The sequence below is a fragment of the Rattus rattus genome, chromosome 6, assembly GCF_011064425.1.
Source record: "Rattus rattus isolate New Zealand chromosome 6, Rrattus_CSIRO_v1, whole genome shotgun sequence".
NCBI classification, from domain to species: domain Eukaryota; kingdom Metazoa; phylum Chordata; class Mammalia; order Rodentia; family Muridae; genus Rattus; species Rattus rattus.
This window is the reverse complement of record NC_046159.1, coordinates 132,653,029-132,671,373: the sequence shown is the minus strand read 5'-3', so window position 1 is coordinate 132,671,373 and position 18,345 is coordinate 132,653,029. Positions and strand designations below refer to the sequence as shown.

Here is an 18,345-nt window from a genome sequence, read left to right as displayed (position 1 = left end):
TCGAGAGTACGGCTTAAACTGTCAGCTGTTTGCACAGAGAAGCATCAAGTAAGCTGTGGTTTGGCCACTCATGGCTAAGATGCCTGAAATCTAACCCCAATTGCCGTGAGATTCTGTGTATGCTAACCTTCCATTTTGTGTTTAGTGAACATCTGCAGATGGTTTTATCCTACTGTGTAGAATTCTACAGAACAGGATCAGCTTCTAGAGTTCTGATGACTAGTACATCTTACTTAGTTCCCAGGATACATAAATGACCTTTGTCAGGGCTGAGGCCAAATGTACATACATCTCTAACTGGCATTCTGAAGAATAAATCTCTCATCTCAGATTTTGAAATAACGTGAAGGAAAGCCCTAGCAGGGTGATGGTGGCCCTGGCACTCCAGGAGGAAGAAGCAGGCAGATCTCTGTGAGTTCAGGCCAGCCTGGTTTACAGAGAGAGTTCTAGGACAGCCAGGGCTACATGGAGAATCCTGTCTTAGAAAACCAGAAGAGAAAGAAAGAAAGAAAGAAAGAAAGAAAGAAAGAAAGAAAGAAAGAAAGAAAGAAAGGAAGGAAGGAAGGAAGGAAGGAAGGAAGGAAGGAAAAAAAGAAAAGAAAATGAGGGAGGGAGGGAAGGAGGAAGGAAGGAAGGAAGAAAGGAAGGAAGGAAGGAAGGAAGGAAGGAAGGAAGGAAGGAAGGAAAGAAGAGAGCGAACCCCCATTCCATCTCACTAAAGATATTATGACAATAAAGCCACCACCAATATACCCCTCCTCAAATTAAAATCACATGTATTAACCACTTTTTAAAGACAGTACTATCAAATATTTGGGACTGGCTAGAACACATTAAAGTCCACTTTTAGTAATGCATCGTCCTTCAAAGACTGTCCTGTGCCTTTGAAGCCTGTCTCATTTCATATTCACATTGTTTAGAACCTATGCTGTGTGGAGACTTGCTCATGAAATCTAGATTCCTCTCCCTACTTACCCCTGTCCCACTTGGCTCATCCGTTCTCGGTTCCTTCTGTTCTATTGTGTTGTCCAGTTTAGCAAGGCGAAGCTCTGTAAGTATTTGTACGACTAGTTGTTGCAGGACTTTTCCCAAAATTAGCTCACAAACGGCAAATGACTGGACGGTCCTGTGCTAGCCAGATGATGTCATTTAGTAGACCTTGTCTCCGAATAATGTGCTTGATACTCAGATGCAATCATTTCCCCGTGCAGCAACACCTGACCCTTCATGTTGATGTTTTGACAGCATCCTGTGTACTGTGTCAATGTTGTTGGGACCCAGAATGCTCACAACCTGATCACTGTCTCTACCGATGGCAAAATGTGTTCCTGGAGCCTGGACATGCTGTCCACCCCACAGGTATGCTTGTTTTAACCCACACATTGACGTATTCGGGCTCAAAGACCTGCCTGCTCAAGAAGACGTCTTCTAAAGGCCCAACGGCCTGGTTTCAGCAGTCAGCCCTTGAAGCCAAAACCTATTTCCTCTACCACAGATTATGTCGTTATTGCAGGATGTTAATCCTGAGGTCAGTTTCGAATGAAATGGCATAATCCACTTTAGAGCACAGGGATTACACAAGTTGCCTGGAGTGAGAATCTACTCAGCCTACAGCCTTGGGGAGTAGTGCAAATGAGGTTGGAGCTCAGCAGAGCAGCCCTTCCTGGGAACTTGCCTTGAAGGAAACTTATCCCAGCAAAACAGAAACCCAGTCTGTCGCTTGTTTCCTTACTGTTTCCGTACCCTAGACAACCGCCTGTTTTCCTCTCTGGAATGTTTGCGAGCATGGCTCCTGCCATCCCGTGCTCAATAAGTGAGAAGTTGAAAATGAACCAGTTCCAGTGTCTCCAGACCACTGCTGATCTCAGCAATGGAAGCCAAAATAAAGGACCCGGGAGTAGAAAGGAAGGCTGGTGGCCGGCATCTGAGTGTCACCTTCAGAGCATGCACGCGTGATAGGCACACGTGTACAAGCATAAATGGAGACGTGCTCATGCTTTCCGCATGTCTTTGGGTGAAAAAGTGTAGCATTCTTGCCCAACTTAAAGCCCTGAAGCATTCACTGGGCTAGCGTTTGGCCAATGTGTGAGGAAAATCACAGAAAATTTCCAGAAGATAATTCTCAGTCTTACCATTGCTGTCCCCTCCCCTGGAATGACAACTCTGAAATGTTTCCCACTTGGTGTCTGAAGAGCACGAGTTTCAAGATATAGAACATATGGAAGCTGTAAAGAACCTCCTTTAAGTCTCTACAGATGTAGAGAATGCTAACGCTAAGATCTTCACATAACTTGAGGGGACGGAGGGAGTGCTAATACGCAGCTCACATTCAGCTTCCTGGTTTTGCCTGTTTCTATACAGACCTGCAGTTGTGTGCAGAGAGTTTATGGTTTCGCTTTAAAATCCTCAGCAATGTGTTGTTCTCTTTTAAAAGCATGGAGATTATAAACAGATATCAGAGCAAACCCTCTATTTGGGAAGTTTTAATTGCCCATTTTGCTGATTAAACATGTGTTTGTTTGGGTTAAACCAGTGGTGTGGGAGCTCCGAGCCCGTTTTTATTAGTGTTAGCGTGCCCACAGACGCCTGGCTCTGTGTGGAGACAGGGTATTTCATGGCCCGGTCTCCAAGGACAACAGAGACAAGTGGGGCATCACACAATTGCTGCCCCTATCCCTCCTCCTCCTGCCCCCGGCCCACCTTCTCTCAGTGAGTTACCAACACACAATTCATTTTTTGCTGCTAACTCTAGAGATAGGGCAGAACATCAGATGTTCCTGTTTTCTGTGTTCCTGTCAGGGCATCCTTCCCTTTCATCAGCATGCTGCAGTGCTCTCAATAGAGGGATGCCATGAATGATCAGTATCCCATGGGGCCTCAGAGTCCGTGCGACTGTATCCTGTCAGCAAGCATTTCCTATTTATGACCTCTGTGGCCAAAATAGCTTGGTCGACTTGCATAGGAAAATCCGAGTTCCTGTACAACTCCAGGAACAGTTTGTGCCAAGCTTCAGACACACAAAATAGGCTGTTTGGTGTAAATAGCCAGGAATAATTAGGGGCATGGTTGATACTTATCCTTTATTGTCATTAAACTTAATTTAGCAGAATATCTTTTTTAGACACTTATTTTAGGTCACATGTGTCTGCGTGACTGTATGCCATGTGTGCGGCAGAGGTTTCCATGGAAGTCAGAGGCATCAGCTCCTCTCCAGTCAGAGTTATAGGCAGTTGTGAGCTCCCTGACTTGGGAGTAGGGAGCAGAACCCTGGTCCTCTGGAAGAACAGCCAATAGTCTTAACCACTAAGCCATCCATCCCTCCAGCCCCCAGCAGCGTGTATGTCTTTTGACATACTCTCTAACTCTCCATTTAACAAAACATTTTATCATAATAATGACTCATGTGCTGTGTTAAGGACTTAGAGCCTGTACACCCAACAGCCACCCTTCATGAGATCCTCTTCCTGTTGAGGTCTGCTTTTTTATGACGTGAGCGACAATTTCATGGTTTCAGTGCCTACAGGACCCACCATCCCTCTGTGGAAAATGTGTTTAGTACATCTGATATTAATAGACATTTATTCTCACGAACAATTGATTTTGAAAATGTTTGTAAATACAAGGGTATTGTGTGTTTTATTAAAGCCTGGAGCTGACAAGTGTAATCATTACAGTATTATCTTTAGTTTCTGCACCATTAGTTTCAAAATTCTCACCTGTCATCTCTGCCTGTCCGGGGAGGCAGCAGCACATACTGATGAAATCCAGCCGGCCTGAAACAAGAGATACAGAGTGGCCTGGATGTCAGGGGCAGTAGAGTCTGACTTCTAGCCCAGTGGGGGTCTTTTGTAGTACTGGGTGGAAAGCAAACAAACCATTTAGCCATATGATTTTTCCATGCTATCTTTGGCATTGCGAGGAGTTGACAGATGGGAACATAACCACCACATGTTTTGGTAGGAGAGCATGGAGCTGGTGTACAACAAGTCCAAGCCTGTGGCTGTTACAGGAATGGCCTTCCCGACGGGAGATGTCAACAACTTCGTGGTCGGCAGTGAGGAAGGTACCGTCTACACAGCTTGTCGTCATGGAAGGTAATTTTTCTGTGTTCTTTCTGATGACTTGGTTTCCAAAATCATTTTCCAAAATCTTGCCATCTAGGTTATAACCACCTTGCTTTGTAAGATAGTTATTTCTGAAAAGAACGCAATGCACAACCTCAAGTCCTTATTAGCTTAAAGCTCACATCTGTCTGCGTCCCTGGTGACTTACAAACCTTTGGGCAGTCCAAATCGCCTTGAGGAACAATGTTTGACTTCTTCACAGAGCCCATTACACTCCCTATCCCTTGCCAGACTCATTTTTTGCACATGCCATCAAGCCCCAACCATGTGTCCTGCAGAGATTAATAACCGCCCCGCATTCTACATGCCTTCGTGACTCAGTTGTTTTGCTCTCCACTTGGACTAGCATTTCTTACTTCTTTGCCTAAGCTCTCCGCATTAAACATCCAGCACAGGCATGGTTCCACACTGAAATCTTTCTGACTCTCTTTCCATTATAGCTTACAGAATTCACTTTGTTCTGTTAGTTCATTCATTTAAGGATGTTTTCTAAGAACTCAATCTGTATCAGATACCATCATAAGAATACAGGAAAGTGCAAGGTGCTTAAGAGTTAATGTCCTGGGGGTTGGGGGTTTAGCTCAGTGGTAGAACGCTTGCCTAGCAAGCGCAAGGCCCTGAGTTCGGTCCCCAGCTCTGGAAAAAAAAAAAAAAGAGTTAATGTCCTTGTTGAGAGTAAGGACCGATACAAAAGTCAAAGGTCACTTAAGATGATAAGAGCCACCAAGACAACTGAAGTAGGGTGAGCAGGCGAGGACCATTGTCAGTCTACCAATGGAGCAATATGATTAGTCTACATATTATTCTACACACATCTGCAGTAGCATCTGTCACATTGTTTTCCAATGAGTCATTCATCCACCAAATTTCTATTGCAAAACTATTTCCATTTCATCCCTTATTTCCTGCCTCAGTACCTAGCACTTGGAGAAGGAATGAAAATACAAATAAGAAATAAAGGAAATGATAATATCTAAATAATGAAAGAAATACCTTAAGACCTTCCCACCAAGTAGAAGGGTTGAAATAGTATGAAATATACACAGCACTGTGCAGTTCCTAGGAGAGACTGGCAGATTTCTCTGAAAATAGCCATTAACACCGAAGTGGATTCCAGCCATGTGGCCTTACATCTTTTGAAAAGGTCCCTATGTCCACAGGGTTGCTTAACTTCTCTCTTACTTTCATAGTTCTTGGCCAATTGATTTTTCATCTATTGCACTGATCTCAGGGCATTTAGGTTTAAGATCAGCTACATGAATTTTTGCACTCTAAGCACACAAGCTGTGATGTTTCCACTGGTGTTTGCCCTGCTTCGATGATTTAAAGATGACCTGGGAAGACAGGCTATACAGGTCTATGTCCAACATCTCTACAATAGTAAGACTTGACTAAGCCCATACACCAGACATAAAAAGATCTGATCAAGTGATTCAGCTGTTCAAACATTTTCTGCACTCCTCCTAGCTACAGAGAGCATTGTTGGATAGTCTAAATACACAGGTACCATTTAAACCTGGTTTTTGTCATTGGGAGCTGATGGCAGTATTGCTAACAAGTTCATAAATACATGCAATACTCATAAAATGCCATATGAGACACACAGAGTCCAGTGAGCTACAGTAGCCACAGTTTCATCTTCCTCTGCATCAATAAGACAGATTTTATGTTGACCCCATCCAGTTACAACCTGGGTGTGTACACTCTGGGTGTTTAAAAGCTGGAATGTAAACTCTGATTTTTTTCCCTATTTTTTAAATGAATCACTTTCTAAATGCTTGGTATTTTTATTTTGTGGCTGTTGCAAACAGGACCAGAATATGCATTGTTGTGCAAAAGAATATGTCTCTGACTCACACCACAAATGTCTTTTATTAAAAGTTTGGTTTTGCTTTTGACATTGGTCCATCCATCTGAAATACAGAGTTCAAATCTTGGTGAGGTTGTTAAGCAGAACACTGGCTCTGTCATAATGTTAAATGGGTTATTAAGGGTTACAGAAGAGAGCTGGGAGATTTCTACCTTTTACCCAACATAGGTGCAAATCTACTTCCACAAATTAAACAAAGTCTTCACTTTGCACCCTATAACCCTATATAAATCCCTTCAGGATGCTGCTAAAAACAAGTAGATCTCACCCGGGGTCACTTCAAAAATCAGCTACTCATGGTCATCAGAGCACATTTTTCTGATCCTGTGTTGGAAGCACTGTTAGCCATTTTCCTGGGCAAAACGATTGAGGGCTTGTTACATGACATCTACTCACCAGTGTTTTCCTCAAATTTTACTCAGCACGCTGACATTCATTGTTGCTCTCCTGGGCCCAGATATTTTAATAACCAAATTCAATTTTGCTATTCATGACATAATATTGAGATTCTACAATCCATACATGTTTGTCATACTTATAACCTCATGCATATGGATTCTTAAAATATAATATTTTTGGTATATGTTCTAAAAGTTTTCTAATTATGTATGACTGCATGTGGACTATATAATTTTTCAAAGCCTGGAAATGATCCTAGCTTCGTTAAATAATCTATGTCTAAGAATGAATTTTAAAATGTGCATCCCTATTCTCAAGTGTGCTTTTTTAAGGAGCTTAAGTTTGTCTTTCTTTTTTGTTATGTACTTCAACAAATATTTCTAGAGTATTGTATATGAGACACTTGGCAGCAAAAAATGTAAAATACCTTATGGTACTTACAAAATGAATCTCTAATCTCTTTTCAGTTTCTAGTGAAATGAACATATCATTTTTATAAATTAAATTGATACCACGTGAATTATTTTGAGGTAACAAAGATTTTCATGTCACACGTTTTAGACATGTCAACTTAATAAATTTCCTAGAAGGAATAAATAACTATTCTTTAAAAAAAGTATTGAATTGTAAAACCAATGAACTTCTTAGAGAACACTCGAATGGAGCCTGAGTATCTCAGGACTTGTTGCATCGTAACTAAGAAAGCTTCTGGAATTCAAGTGCATTTGGTTCACTTTAACAGTTTCTCAGCAATAACAATCTGTAAGAACACAGGAAATAGACAAATGATACAAATTGTATTATTAAATTCTCAAAGTTTCTTAAGCATCAATGTCTTCCTCTCGAAATTGCTGCGTAAATAGTTTCATTCCTGATTATGTATAGTTGTTTTAACACATACGGAGATGAGAGCTGTTGTTTGTAATCAATCATTGCTTTGCAAAGGTCACTGAAATGCTACATGTTTGCTCTCTGCAGCAAAGCAGGCATTGGTGAGGTCTTTGAAGGTCACCAAGGGCCAGTGACAGGCATTAACTGCCACATGGCAGTGGGTCCCATCGACTTTTCTCATCTGTTTGTCACATCATCATTTGACTGGACTGTCAAACTGTGGACCACAAAGGTAAGAATCCCTTAATAGAAACTGTCCCATAATACACAGGGGGAGAAGATGTTTCCTTCTGGAGGAGTTGCAGAAAATAGCTGTTACCTGGCACTGAGACCCAAACAACTTACTGGGGAGCTCCATCTGCCCAGGTCTTTTCACAGTGCATACTTACTATAAATATTTGAGTTATACTTGAAAACAGGTTAATTGTATCATATGTGTGTGTGTGTGTGTATTTCAAATAATGTTGAATCATATATATTTTTTTCATAATCCAAAGTCCTTCTTTACTAATTCTACCAGTGTAAACCCACACAAATCGTACTGTTAATCTCTCTAGGATCTGTAGCATTTACTTATACTATTCATAGTTATGGGGTAAAATGTATGATTTGTCTTGTTATTTGATTGTGTATCTTTCATCTATTTTGGTTTCTTGACTAAGAAACCAAATGTCATTTGTACTATGACATTAAAAAAAAAGATGCGATGGCCTAGAGAATAAAAAGTAGTGGTGTAGCTGGAAAGTTTGGGACAGAAGGAAAGAATATGACTACAGACAGAACTACAAAGGACATAAATGCCGCAGAAGTGGGTGATGAGTGATTTGACTGGAAGAACTGCGAGACAGAATTAGCAACACCTAGGAAATCCAGGGAGATGCCAATCTATCCAAAATGAGAAACTCAGGGTTCAACAGGGGACCCTCTGTCAAAATCATAAGATAGAAAATGACAAGACAGAAAACACCGAGCACCAACCTCCGGCCTTCACAGAAGCACACACTTGCACACATTCATGCACACAACCACAAAGACATGTCCTCGCACGAAGGAACTAGTGACCTGTGGTATCCTTCACTGCATGTGATGAAGTGTGCCCAAGGAAGGCCATGCTAGGGGAAAGCCTTGTACAAGCTGAGCTTAAGATACCTAGGAAGTTTAGCGGAGAGCTTTGAGCAAGTCATGCTGTAAAGAACAGAGGACAGGACAGGCTTGAGCTGCATTTGCGTATCTTGTAGCAGTCAGAAGAGCAAGGACAGTTGTAGTCACAGGATCTAGAAGGAAGCATGGAGACTCTGAGAAGGAGTGTCTCAAAGGTAGTCATGAGATGTGGCAACAGAGAAGGGAACTGAAAACATGTCAAGCAGTGGAAGAGAAGCAGTTTTTTGTAGGCATGCTCATGGGTCTTCAGAGAGATAAGAATGTTAGGATGATAGATGTGGCCTGCAATTGTCTGAAAATATGCACAACCTCATTTAAAGGGGGACCGCAAATGAAATTCGCATTCAAAAATCTGGTTCCAAATACCAGGTGAACAGACTCTAAGAATTTCACATCTGAAAACATCCAGCCATTCTTGTACAACATGCAAAATGTACAACATCATGGGGAATCATTTGGGAAGATCTGAAAATACTGCCGACCCTCACAAGCCATTCTCACATTAGGGAATCCATGCTGCAGATACATGAGACAAAACACAAAAGGACAGCTTCTGGGGAGCAACCATTGAAAGATTAACCAGAGAACAAAAGACTGGAAAAAATGGAAGTCTTCATTAACAGGGCACTTTGAGAGGAAAAATAGAAAAGAATGACTTCTCCATACTATTATAAATTGAGCTCTAGAAAATAAATCTAAATTAGAAGAGCTAGGTGGGAAAAATGTGAATGGTACTTTGTCATTTCTTCTATTTATTTAGTTTTGAAACTTTGAACAATGACCAACACACATGATGTGCTTCACAAAAACAATGATCACATTTCTTTGAATGTACTCTGCTTGGTACATTTGATATGGGAGTCATTAAAGTATTTTCTTAATTTTAAAAATAAGAGAACTTAAAAATTGACTCATAAGGGAATTTAATTTGTAAAAGAATATGATCTGAATTACTTTAGTGTACTTCAAAGTGATGACAAAGATCCCTATACTGAGAAATGGTTCCAAGTGGCTTTAACATCCCACACTTGGGGATACATTCCGAAAGCTATATATTTCAAGGGGGAAAAGCTGCCTTAAACCAGCTCTAGCATTAATATGACTGTAGGCACTGGCTGCCACTGTTCTGACTGCTAGGTCTGTATGTGCATATAAAATAAATAGCTATGCTACTGTCATTGAGAACTGTCATATAATCAGTGGGTTGAAAGGAGCTATGGAGACATGAGTGAAGCAACAGTTCTCTAGCACTCCTGATGTTAGACATATCTGTAAGAACTTAGGGGTACGTGTTATCTTTTGATTAGAAAAACTCATTGCTCTATGGTCAAGAAAGCTCTAAAAACTATGGCTATTCTATGGTAAAGACTTTCCTGGTCTTCAACTGTGCTCTCTAAGTGCAAGGCTCCATAGTAAACTAGGGACTCAGTAGGACTATCTCATTCTCAGACTGAAGCAGGATACACATATAGTTTGATGCCCACTACCATGAAGTTTTTTGTCAAAGGACTTGGAACTCACCCTGAGTAAGTTCTTCTGGCCAAGAAATACTATTAAGGGGAATAGTTTAAGATTGTTTGGTGCATTGAAGAAAATAAGTCCACATAAAAATTTAAGGATCACGTTTGGAAAATAATAGACTAGTAAGCTCATCGTTTTGAAAATTGAAGAGTAAGAGAAAGAATAATACATTTATTTCGTCTTTTCCAAGAGACTTGTGCTACAAGGTTACTAAATGGTGCGTGTGGGGTGTGTGTGTGTGTGTGTGTGTGTGTGTGTGTGTGTGTGTGTGTGCATGTGTGTGTGTGTGTGTGTTCCAGTTGATACAGAAATATGAAACATATTTGAATTGTATTATTTCATAACTCTTAATGGTTCCAGTAATAATTATGGCTAACAATATTATAAAAATTAGAAAGAATACTTGTAATTAGGATAATAGGTATGTCACTTTTATAGAGGGCTCACACAAAACAATCAGTCTTGAATCGTATAAATCTCCAGTTCTCTGAGATTAGATACAAAAGGAAACAAAATAACACCACAGCTATATAGGCGGCCGTGCCAGGCTGGGGGATAATTGACAACACAAGGGATTTCATTTCTACAACAAAGTTAAAACAAAAAACAACAAAACCAGAAAAAAAAAGAAACAAAAATTTAAATAGAAACTATATATTAAAGCAAAATAGAACAAAAAACTGTAATAAAGCTAAAACAAACAACAAAAACAAAAGAAACAAAAAATTAAATAGAAACAACATATTAAAATAAAAACAAGCTTGAGACTTTTCAGATATTTCAAAATAGGGATCGTGCACAAATCTTAAAACTGTCAGCTTGTTTAAAAGGTTTAGAAAGCTGTTGAAGACATATGACTACTATTTAATGGCATTCATGAATCTTTAAATATGATATTATAATAATTTTAAATGGCATTCCCTTTTAGGGATGCATACCAGAATATTTATAGAAAATATAAATATATTTTCTATACTGCTGCCAGTGATTTGCTCTAAATAAGCCATTTGGGAAAGGGAGAGCTTATGAATACTGATAAATAGCATTGGATGTGTGTTGGTAATTACTGAAGTTGAGTGATTGACATTAGTCCACTTATCAATATACGTTTGCCATGTTTGAAGTCTTCTCTAACAATATTTAAAGAAAAACTAGGAGCAAATAACACTGACAGACACTCAGAATTGTGAAATGCCTGCTGTATTTGCCAACCCAAAGCCACCAGTACTCAAGGAAAACACAGTTTCTTTGGAGCGTGAGTTAAGAACACAACTTGTAGTAGATTATGGAATGAGTACAAGGTGAGAAGCTACTGGAACACCGAGGATATCTTTATTTCTTTTGATTTTTTAATTTTAAGATGAAGTCTCTTATAGACTGAGATAGCCTTAAAATCACCCCATAACAGTCTAGCCTTGAACTTCTGATCCACCCTTGGACTAGCATATGAGACATGCACCACAATGGTTGGTTTTTGTTACGTTTGTAACTGTTTAAAGACTGTAGGATGCTTCTCAATGTTACTCTACTAGAAGGACTGGTAAAGGAAGAAAACGAAATCTGTAAGTGTATGCTGGAGAAAGGCTAGTTAACATGTCAGCATCAATAGTATCCCTAGCAATGACATCTGTTCTGTAATAACACAGGGAGAGGAAGTATTGGGAGGGACAAACACATTCCAGCAGGCTTAGTGACAGGAGGAAAGCAAGCACTGATAGTGACAATTTTCTTAACAAAGTAGGAGACTCTCTGCTGGATGGAAGTAGAAATGCTGGAGGAAACATATTTCAGCTCTGTAGATTCATGAATAAGAAACAAACTGTATAAACAAAACACAAAGGGCTCTGGGGATGGTGGTGGACCATTTGTGGTCAGAGAACAGTATTTTCCTGTGTCTATCTTTGAAGCAGATTTTTACCAATGAAGGTCAGCAGTCGAAATTTGGACATAGACAAGGGAGGGAGAGGAGTCTGGGTTGAAGCTTTGCCAGAGTGTGATAGAAGTGAACTAGAACGTGGGACTTGGAGCTGGAAGCAAGAAGGCATTTGCTGTTATAAGCTCATGAAAATAGGAAATAAAATAGACAGGCGGAGGAAAGGGAATGAGCATCTGGAAGCCCAGCAAGAATTAAAGAATGGGTAGGAAGGAAGTACCTGAGGAAAATGACAGCAAGACACTGCTGTTGGGAAGTAGGATGTGTGGATGTAGTACTTCATGACTGGCCTAACTCCAAGTGAGAATGCAGTTGCCCACAGTGGAAACCTAGTGAAAGTGAAAGTCAATGGAAATACGAAGACCATAGAGACAGAAGGCAAAGGTGCTGTGACATTTTGGCTTTGGAATGGGTCAGATCTACCTAGATCTGACTATAGCAGGGCCAAAAGGGAGAACGTGATCACAGTGGTTAAGTCTTCAGTGGGGTAGGAAAGAGAGCAAAAACTGCAAAAGATGTAGAGGTGCCTGGCTAGGCTTTTCCCTGGAATGGACAAACAGTGATGTAGTCCCAAAGAGCAAGCAAGAAGACTTTCCCTTCACCGTTTGGAAAGAGGACACAATAGCAAACAGCTACTGCTTGACCAAGGTCAACTTTTTAGCCAAGACTGCAAGGGAAGTTCTTTTGTGTGTCTAGGATTCCACTGAGGTATAGAGAGCTATCAACAGGAAGGCTGAGGACAAGGCAGGGGGTGGGGTTGGGGTGGGGGTCGTATTGGCGGGGAAGGACATTTACTATGGAACGAGAGACCCACAGTGATGGAGATGGGGGAACGTTGGAAACATCTGGAAAGAAGTGAACTATGATAACTAATATCGAGGAAATATATGCTAATAGAAATTTCTACCAAAAAAAAAAATTCCTGTGCAGACCTACAAAGAGGGAGGAAGTGGGGCAGGGCTTAAATTCAGACTAGGAACTCTGCAGAGTGAGGGTAGCTTGAAGGGAGTCAAGATTAAAACACATTACACATCCATCCTCAGCCCCAACCCTGACCACATCAAGTTTCATCACTAAACCGCTGTCAGGGAAGACTTCACTGTACAGCAGAAACTTTGTTGGAGTGGTTTTCCTCATAAACAGAGGGCCAGGTTACATTCCAGGCAGCTGAGTCAATGAACGCATAAGCCGACATTTTTATCCAGACTAGAAAGTAAGGGTCCAGTTGGGAAGTGAGGCTGGAGAGATAGCTGTGCTGGATACTAATTTTCAGTTTATTAGATGATGGGGTAATTACTTACAATTTAACGATAAAGAAATTTTGTGATACAAAGCCAGTTAATTTGCCTGGGTAGCCCACATCACCATTTATTTAGGTAATACTGCGGTGTGGTAATGTTTTAAATTTGTTATCGGTCCCTTAGACCTTTACCACGAACCTCTGATACAGTAGCGTCCCATTTCATAGAACAGGTATGAGAAGGCTAAATTACTTAACTGGGACACTTGTCAAATAACTGGAGAAACTAAGTCTGAACAGTTTTGTGTGACATAAAAACCTAATGGGGTTAGAGTGCAGTCATCATACTGTCTTGGAAACCTGAGTACATTGAGGTCTAAAGAGAAGGGACAATAAAAAAAATGTGGATCAATACTGGTGATTGAAACACGGGAAAACGTTAGGTGCTGTAGGAGAGAGGTACCTGGTAGAGGGTGGGGAAAGTGACTTGTCTGAGCCCGGACAAACTGTTACAGGTAGGTCTAGCTAACCTGTGTGTAGAGCAAAGAGAACTGGAAGGATCCATAATGAGAACTGAGAAATGGTAAGGAAAGGACTGGTGTTTATTCCAGAGTTCTTTGCAAGAGATAGGAACAACCCCTTATTCTGAAGGATGAGCAAACTGTGTAGACTTGAGAACCAGCTACTGCTAAATACAGAAGCTGATTTCTGTATTTAAGTTTACAAGAATACATGAAGAGAGTCCTACTGCGTGCTACATTTTATGATATAATTAATATACTACTTAATATTCTATTTAGGACGGTATACTGCCCCAAATGATTCTCTCCTGAGGTGGTCTTGGGGGGAGTTGTTGTCCTTTAGAAAATGCTAAGTATGAAGAATTGAAGGAAGGGAATGTTTATTTTTGCTCACAGTTTTAAAGGCTCCTTGACCTGTTCATCTCATGCTAAAGTAAGCAAGGGAAGGAATGTGGAGGAGGCCAGTGCAACACCTACCCAGCAACCTACTTTTTCCAGCCAGGCCCCACCTCTGGTAGGGCCACCCTACCACTCCCACCACCCCACAAGATCTCTATCGGATTATCAATCATTCAAGGGATTAATCCTTTCTTTAAATCAGAGCTCTTGTGCCCTAGATGTCTCTAGAAATTTCCTTCTTTGATGTACCCAGGGATGTGCTTTACTGATCTGGGTGTCTCTCAGCTCAGTCAAAATTAACCATCAAGATTAACTATCATACCTCTCTCTTAAACCAGAAAAAGTATAACTTAAAAAAAACAAAACAAAACTAATAGTATCCTTCAAATTACTTGTGTTTTTTTTTTCAAAACTTTGACTGAAAATAATCTGAGTAAAGATAACAAAATTTTAAAAACTAATTTTGTTTTGAAATTACTAATAGTAGAGTTATTAAGCTAGCTGTGGTACACATCTGTAAGCCCAACCTTGGAGAGGCAGAAGGAGGAGGATTATTGCAAACTTGATATGGAAAGCTGGAGCTGCACAGAAAGATCCTGTCTCAAACAGAAGTAAAACTTAAATAGAGACCAAAAGAATAATCTATAAGCAAGGTGTTGGTTTGTTCTTATTTTTGTTTTGTTGTCGTTGTTTTTTAATCTTACTGGCAATGAGTTTTTAAAGACTTACAAAAGAGATGGAAATGAGATGAGAAATCACTCAAGTCTTCCCTTTGATATATTTGGGGGTGGTTAGGCAGTTAAGACAATAAAATTAATAACGCCATTTTATCTTATTTGATTTATATTTATTACTTGGTTACTTTTCTGATAGGACAGGGAAACTAGGACTTCATGTGATCCAGACAAGCATTCTCCACTCATCTCTACACCCAGTCTCATTTTTAGTTGTAGCAGTTGGTCAGTATCTTAAGTATCAGCCTGGTTTGCTTTTAACCCTTCACAAGGTGCTACAATGAGGGAGTAAGGAAACAAGTGCTTCACCCCAGGAGATAAAGAAGTAAGATGTAAATAGATGTAGAAAATACTATTGTGGACTGGAGAGATGGCTTAGCGGTTAAGAGCTCCGACTGCTTTTCCAGAGGTCCTGAGTTCAATCCCCAGCAACCACATGGTGGCTCACAGCCATCTGTAATGGGATCTGGTGTGTCTGAAGACAGCTACAGTGTACTTGTATACATAAAATAAATAAGTAAATCTTTAAAAAAAAAAAAGAAAATACTATTGTTATGGTTAACCACCAATATACAGAGATAATTGACGACATGTAGGAGATTTCAGTGGATGGTAGGGCCATCAGCAGTATACTGACTAGGGTTTGGAGAGCACAGACAGTACAGGCTTTCTACCTGTGGAGACCACCACGAGAACATCATGCCATGTCCCATCAGATCACCTGACCCTGCTTTTCCACTGTTCCGATTTCCCTCCAATTTATTGAAAATATAAATACCCATCTTTCCCCCTTTCCCCCTTGATTATCTCCTGCCTATTCCCACCAACATGCAGCCTTAGTGTCTTCAATCTCCCTCCCCCCCATGACCTCAGCTAGACCCTAGGTTTCAAAAGCCAGCCACCCTTGCCTTGCTGCCTGTTCCAAAAGTCATTTTGCCATTTTCATTTCCTTTGATGATTTCGTTGCTTAAATGTTGGGCTGTCGTTCCGAGAAGCCTTTCAGCGAGCGTCAGAGAGTGAGGTGGCACTTGGGCTAGAGTGAAATGCTTCAGATTTAAGTCTGCCCTTGATGACCCTCTTAAAAAATAAAACATGCAGCGCTTGAATAAATTCTGAGTACCAACTCTTACTTTTTACTGTACCTTAGCACATTACATTTCCACCCATCAAATAGGGCTGCAGTTGATGCTCAGAAGTAAAGTATGTACTCTTGGCTGGATTAGAACATTCATTATTCCTCTCTGCTTCTCTGTTTGCTGAGGTCTGGGCTGAGTTTTTTCCCCTGTGCTGCAGTTTAGCTTAGTGGCTAGACAAGTTATGAGTCTTTAGACTTTTTATCATTTCTTCCAGTTTGGAAAGTTTCAGCGGATTCCAATTAAACATTAGGTTAATATTTACTTTGGCCTCGGTACAGTTTCTTAAGGATTTAGCTTCCTGATACTGCTCATGTATTTGCCAGGCCGGTTCCTTTCCTTGAACTTCCAAGAGCTTATGTTTCTTCTGCTCAGACTGACACTATCTGCTAAATTCTCTCTGCATTAGATTTTTGAGATCTGACATTTAAACTCTCTTATATTGACTGAGCTAGTATATGGCCTGACTTAACTCCCTTGCTGGTGTTTGATGGCAGTGCTGGACACAAGCCTGGTGTTTCCATGGTGCATGTTTGATTGATAGACATCTCTGCCTCTCTCTGGGTATATCTTGACATTGCATATTCCGTCCTGGTAGTTGAAATGCATTCCCGGCTGCTAATCTTTTAAAAGAGAAGTGACTCTAAGGATAAGATGTTCTAGGTGACTGACAGATAATGACCTTGCACAAATAATCACCGGTTTCTAAGCCCTTACTGTGAAAAATCAGAAAAAACGTCCCTTATGTGTGCAGCCTCTGCTAGGGCTAAAATGTAAAGTGACTCTCTTAACTGAATGCCTTCCTTCTTAATTACTAAAAAACAATAATAATTTGAAATTGTTTCAAATAAAAGACTGAAAAGAGCTTTTCCTCAAGAAACAGATTTTAAACCAGACAGTGGAGGTATGTATCTTAAATCCCAGCACTTGGGAAGCAAAGACAGGCAAATCTCTGAGTTTGATGCCAGCCTGGTCTACAGAGTGAGTTCCAAGACAGTCAGGGCTATACATAGAAACCCTGTCTTGAAAAACAAAGCCAAACAAAAAATAGTTATTTCTTTTCAGATAAATTAAGAATGATTATGCATGGTCATAATTTTTACAATTCATAACTGTTTATGATGCAAAGGTTAAAATGCTTTTGTCCACTAAACCACACCGATTATATGTCTTCTCTTCCCCTATGAGATTGTGGGGTCCTTGAGGAGAAATATTTATCTATTCGACTTTCTCTATTTCCAGTGCCTGGCATAGTACCTCGGGCCTGGTAAACACTTATTAAATCATTGGGTTAACATGTGTACAAATAAACTCTGGATTCTATATAAGATGTGCATTAAACCATTAAAAATGTTTTATTAACAGTGGTGTTAAGTGATGAAATTCATAACCATAATTAACATGTATCATAATTATAAAACTGACATTAGGCATTAAGAATCTAATTAGGAAATATTTGAGAGACTAGAATAATATGGAGGTGAAAAAAATCCCCTGGGCAGCCACCCAGAAATATAGTGGCAATCCTCATGACACCCCTTACCAGGCCAATGAGTAGAGCTGCAATTCAATGTTGAAACCAGACCTAAAGCTCTGAGTCACCAGAGTGTTCTCTCTCTCTCTCTAGAACGCTGATCCAGTGATGAGAATAGGAGGTTCCCAGTGTCCCTGGGCCCAGGATGCTTGCTCTTAGACAATCACTCGCTGGGATGTTATAGCCCTGTTACAGGCAGGGGTGCTCTTTCTGAAGATGATGATGAAAGTCTGTCTTTTGTGAACTCTCACTCCTCGAGAGGAGCAGGGCCTTGCACCTGTCCAAACGGTACTTTATAAGGCACGTTCTCAACTCCTAGGGAGGAAAACATGGAAAGAGAAGTCCTAAACGAGCATCTCAAATCCTGTGTCATCCAGAGGCAAAGGGGAATGAGGAAGGGAGTTCAAGCATGATGAGAGTTATGGATGCACAGAAGCCAGCAGTGAGCCTAGAGTGATCGTTTCATGTCTTGGAGTTGTAGCTCTTCACGTGACACTATTTCATCAGTGTGGGAAGGTTAAACAAGCTGGTGTAAGTAAAATTTCAAGACCATGGCCAAGCACACACAGCAAGCATTGAAAGAGGTAGTGGCAGTTGTTAACCGTCATCGATATTAAATACAGGATTGCCCTTAGTATGGTCTGTATGTGAAAGTCATTTAGTGGGTGTTTGATTTTAAACGTCCTCTGAAGTCCATGTATCAAATACATCCCCAGGATGGCATCATTGGGAGGCGAAGCCAAGACTGAGGCCCTTAGCCTTCTGAAATATGGCCCTAAGGGGAATGATGGAACTCTAGCCATTCCTTTACCCTTTATTTTTCCTAGACCATAGTGCTACTGAATTTATTCCTGCAGAAACCCATCCATGATGGGGCCCCACTAG

General features: G+C 40.5%; 1 protein-coding gene across 1 annotated transcript in view; it reads left to right on the top strand.

The window, feature by feature from the left end:
- Window positions 1-18,345, top strand: part of Dync1i1 (dynein cytoplasmic 1 intermediate chain 1) — a 119,806-nt gene that overhangs the window by 59,726 nt on the left and 41,735 nt on the right. Inside the window, exons 6-8 of the mRNA XM_032906963.1 lie at window positions 1,246-1,359; window positions 3,961-4,094; window positions 7,372-7,516. Coding sequence (XP_032762854.1) covers window positions 1,246-1,359; window positions 3,961-4,094; window positions 7,372-7,516 — 393 coding nt within the window. The remainder of the gene's footprint in view (window positions 1-1,245; window positions 1,360-3,960; window positions 4,095-7,371; window positions 7,517-18,345) is intronic.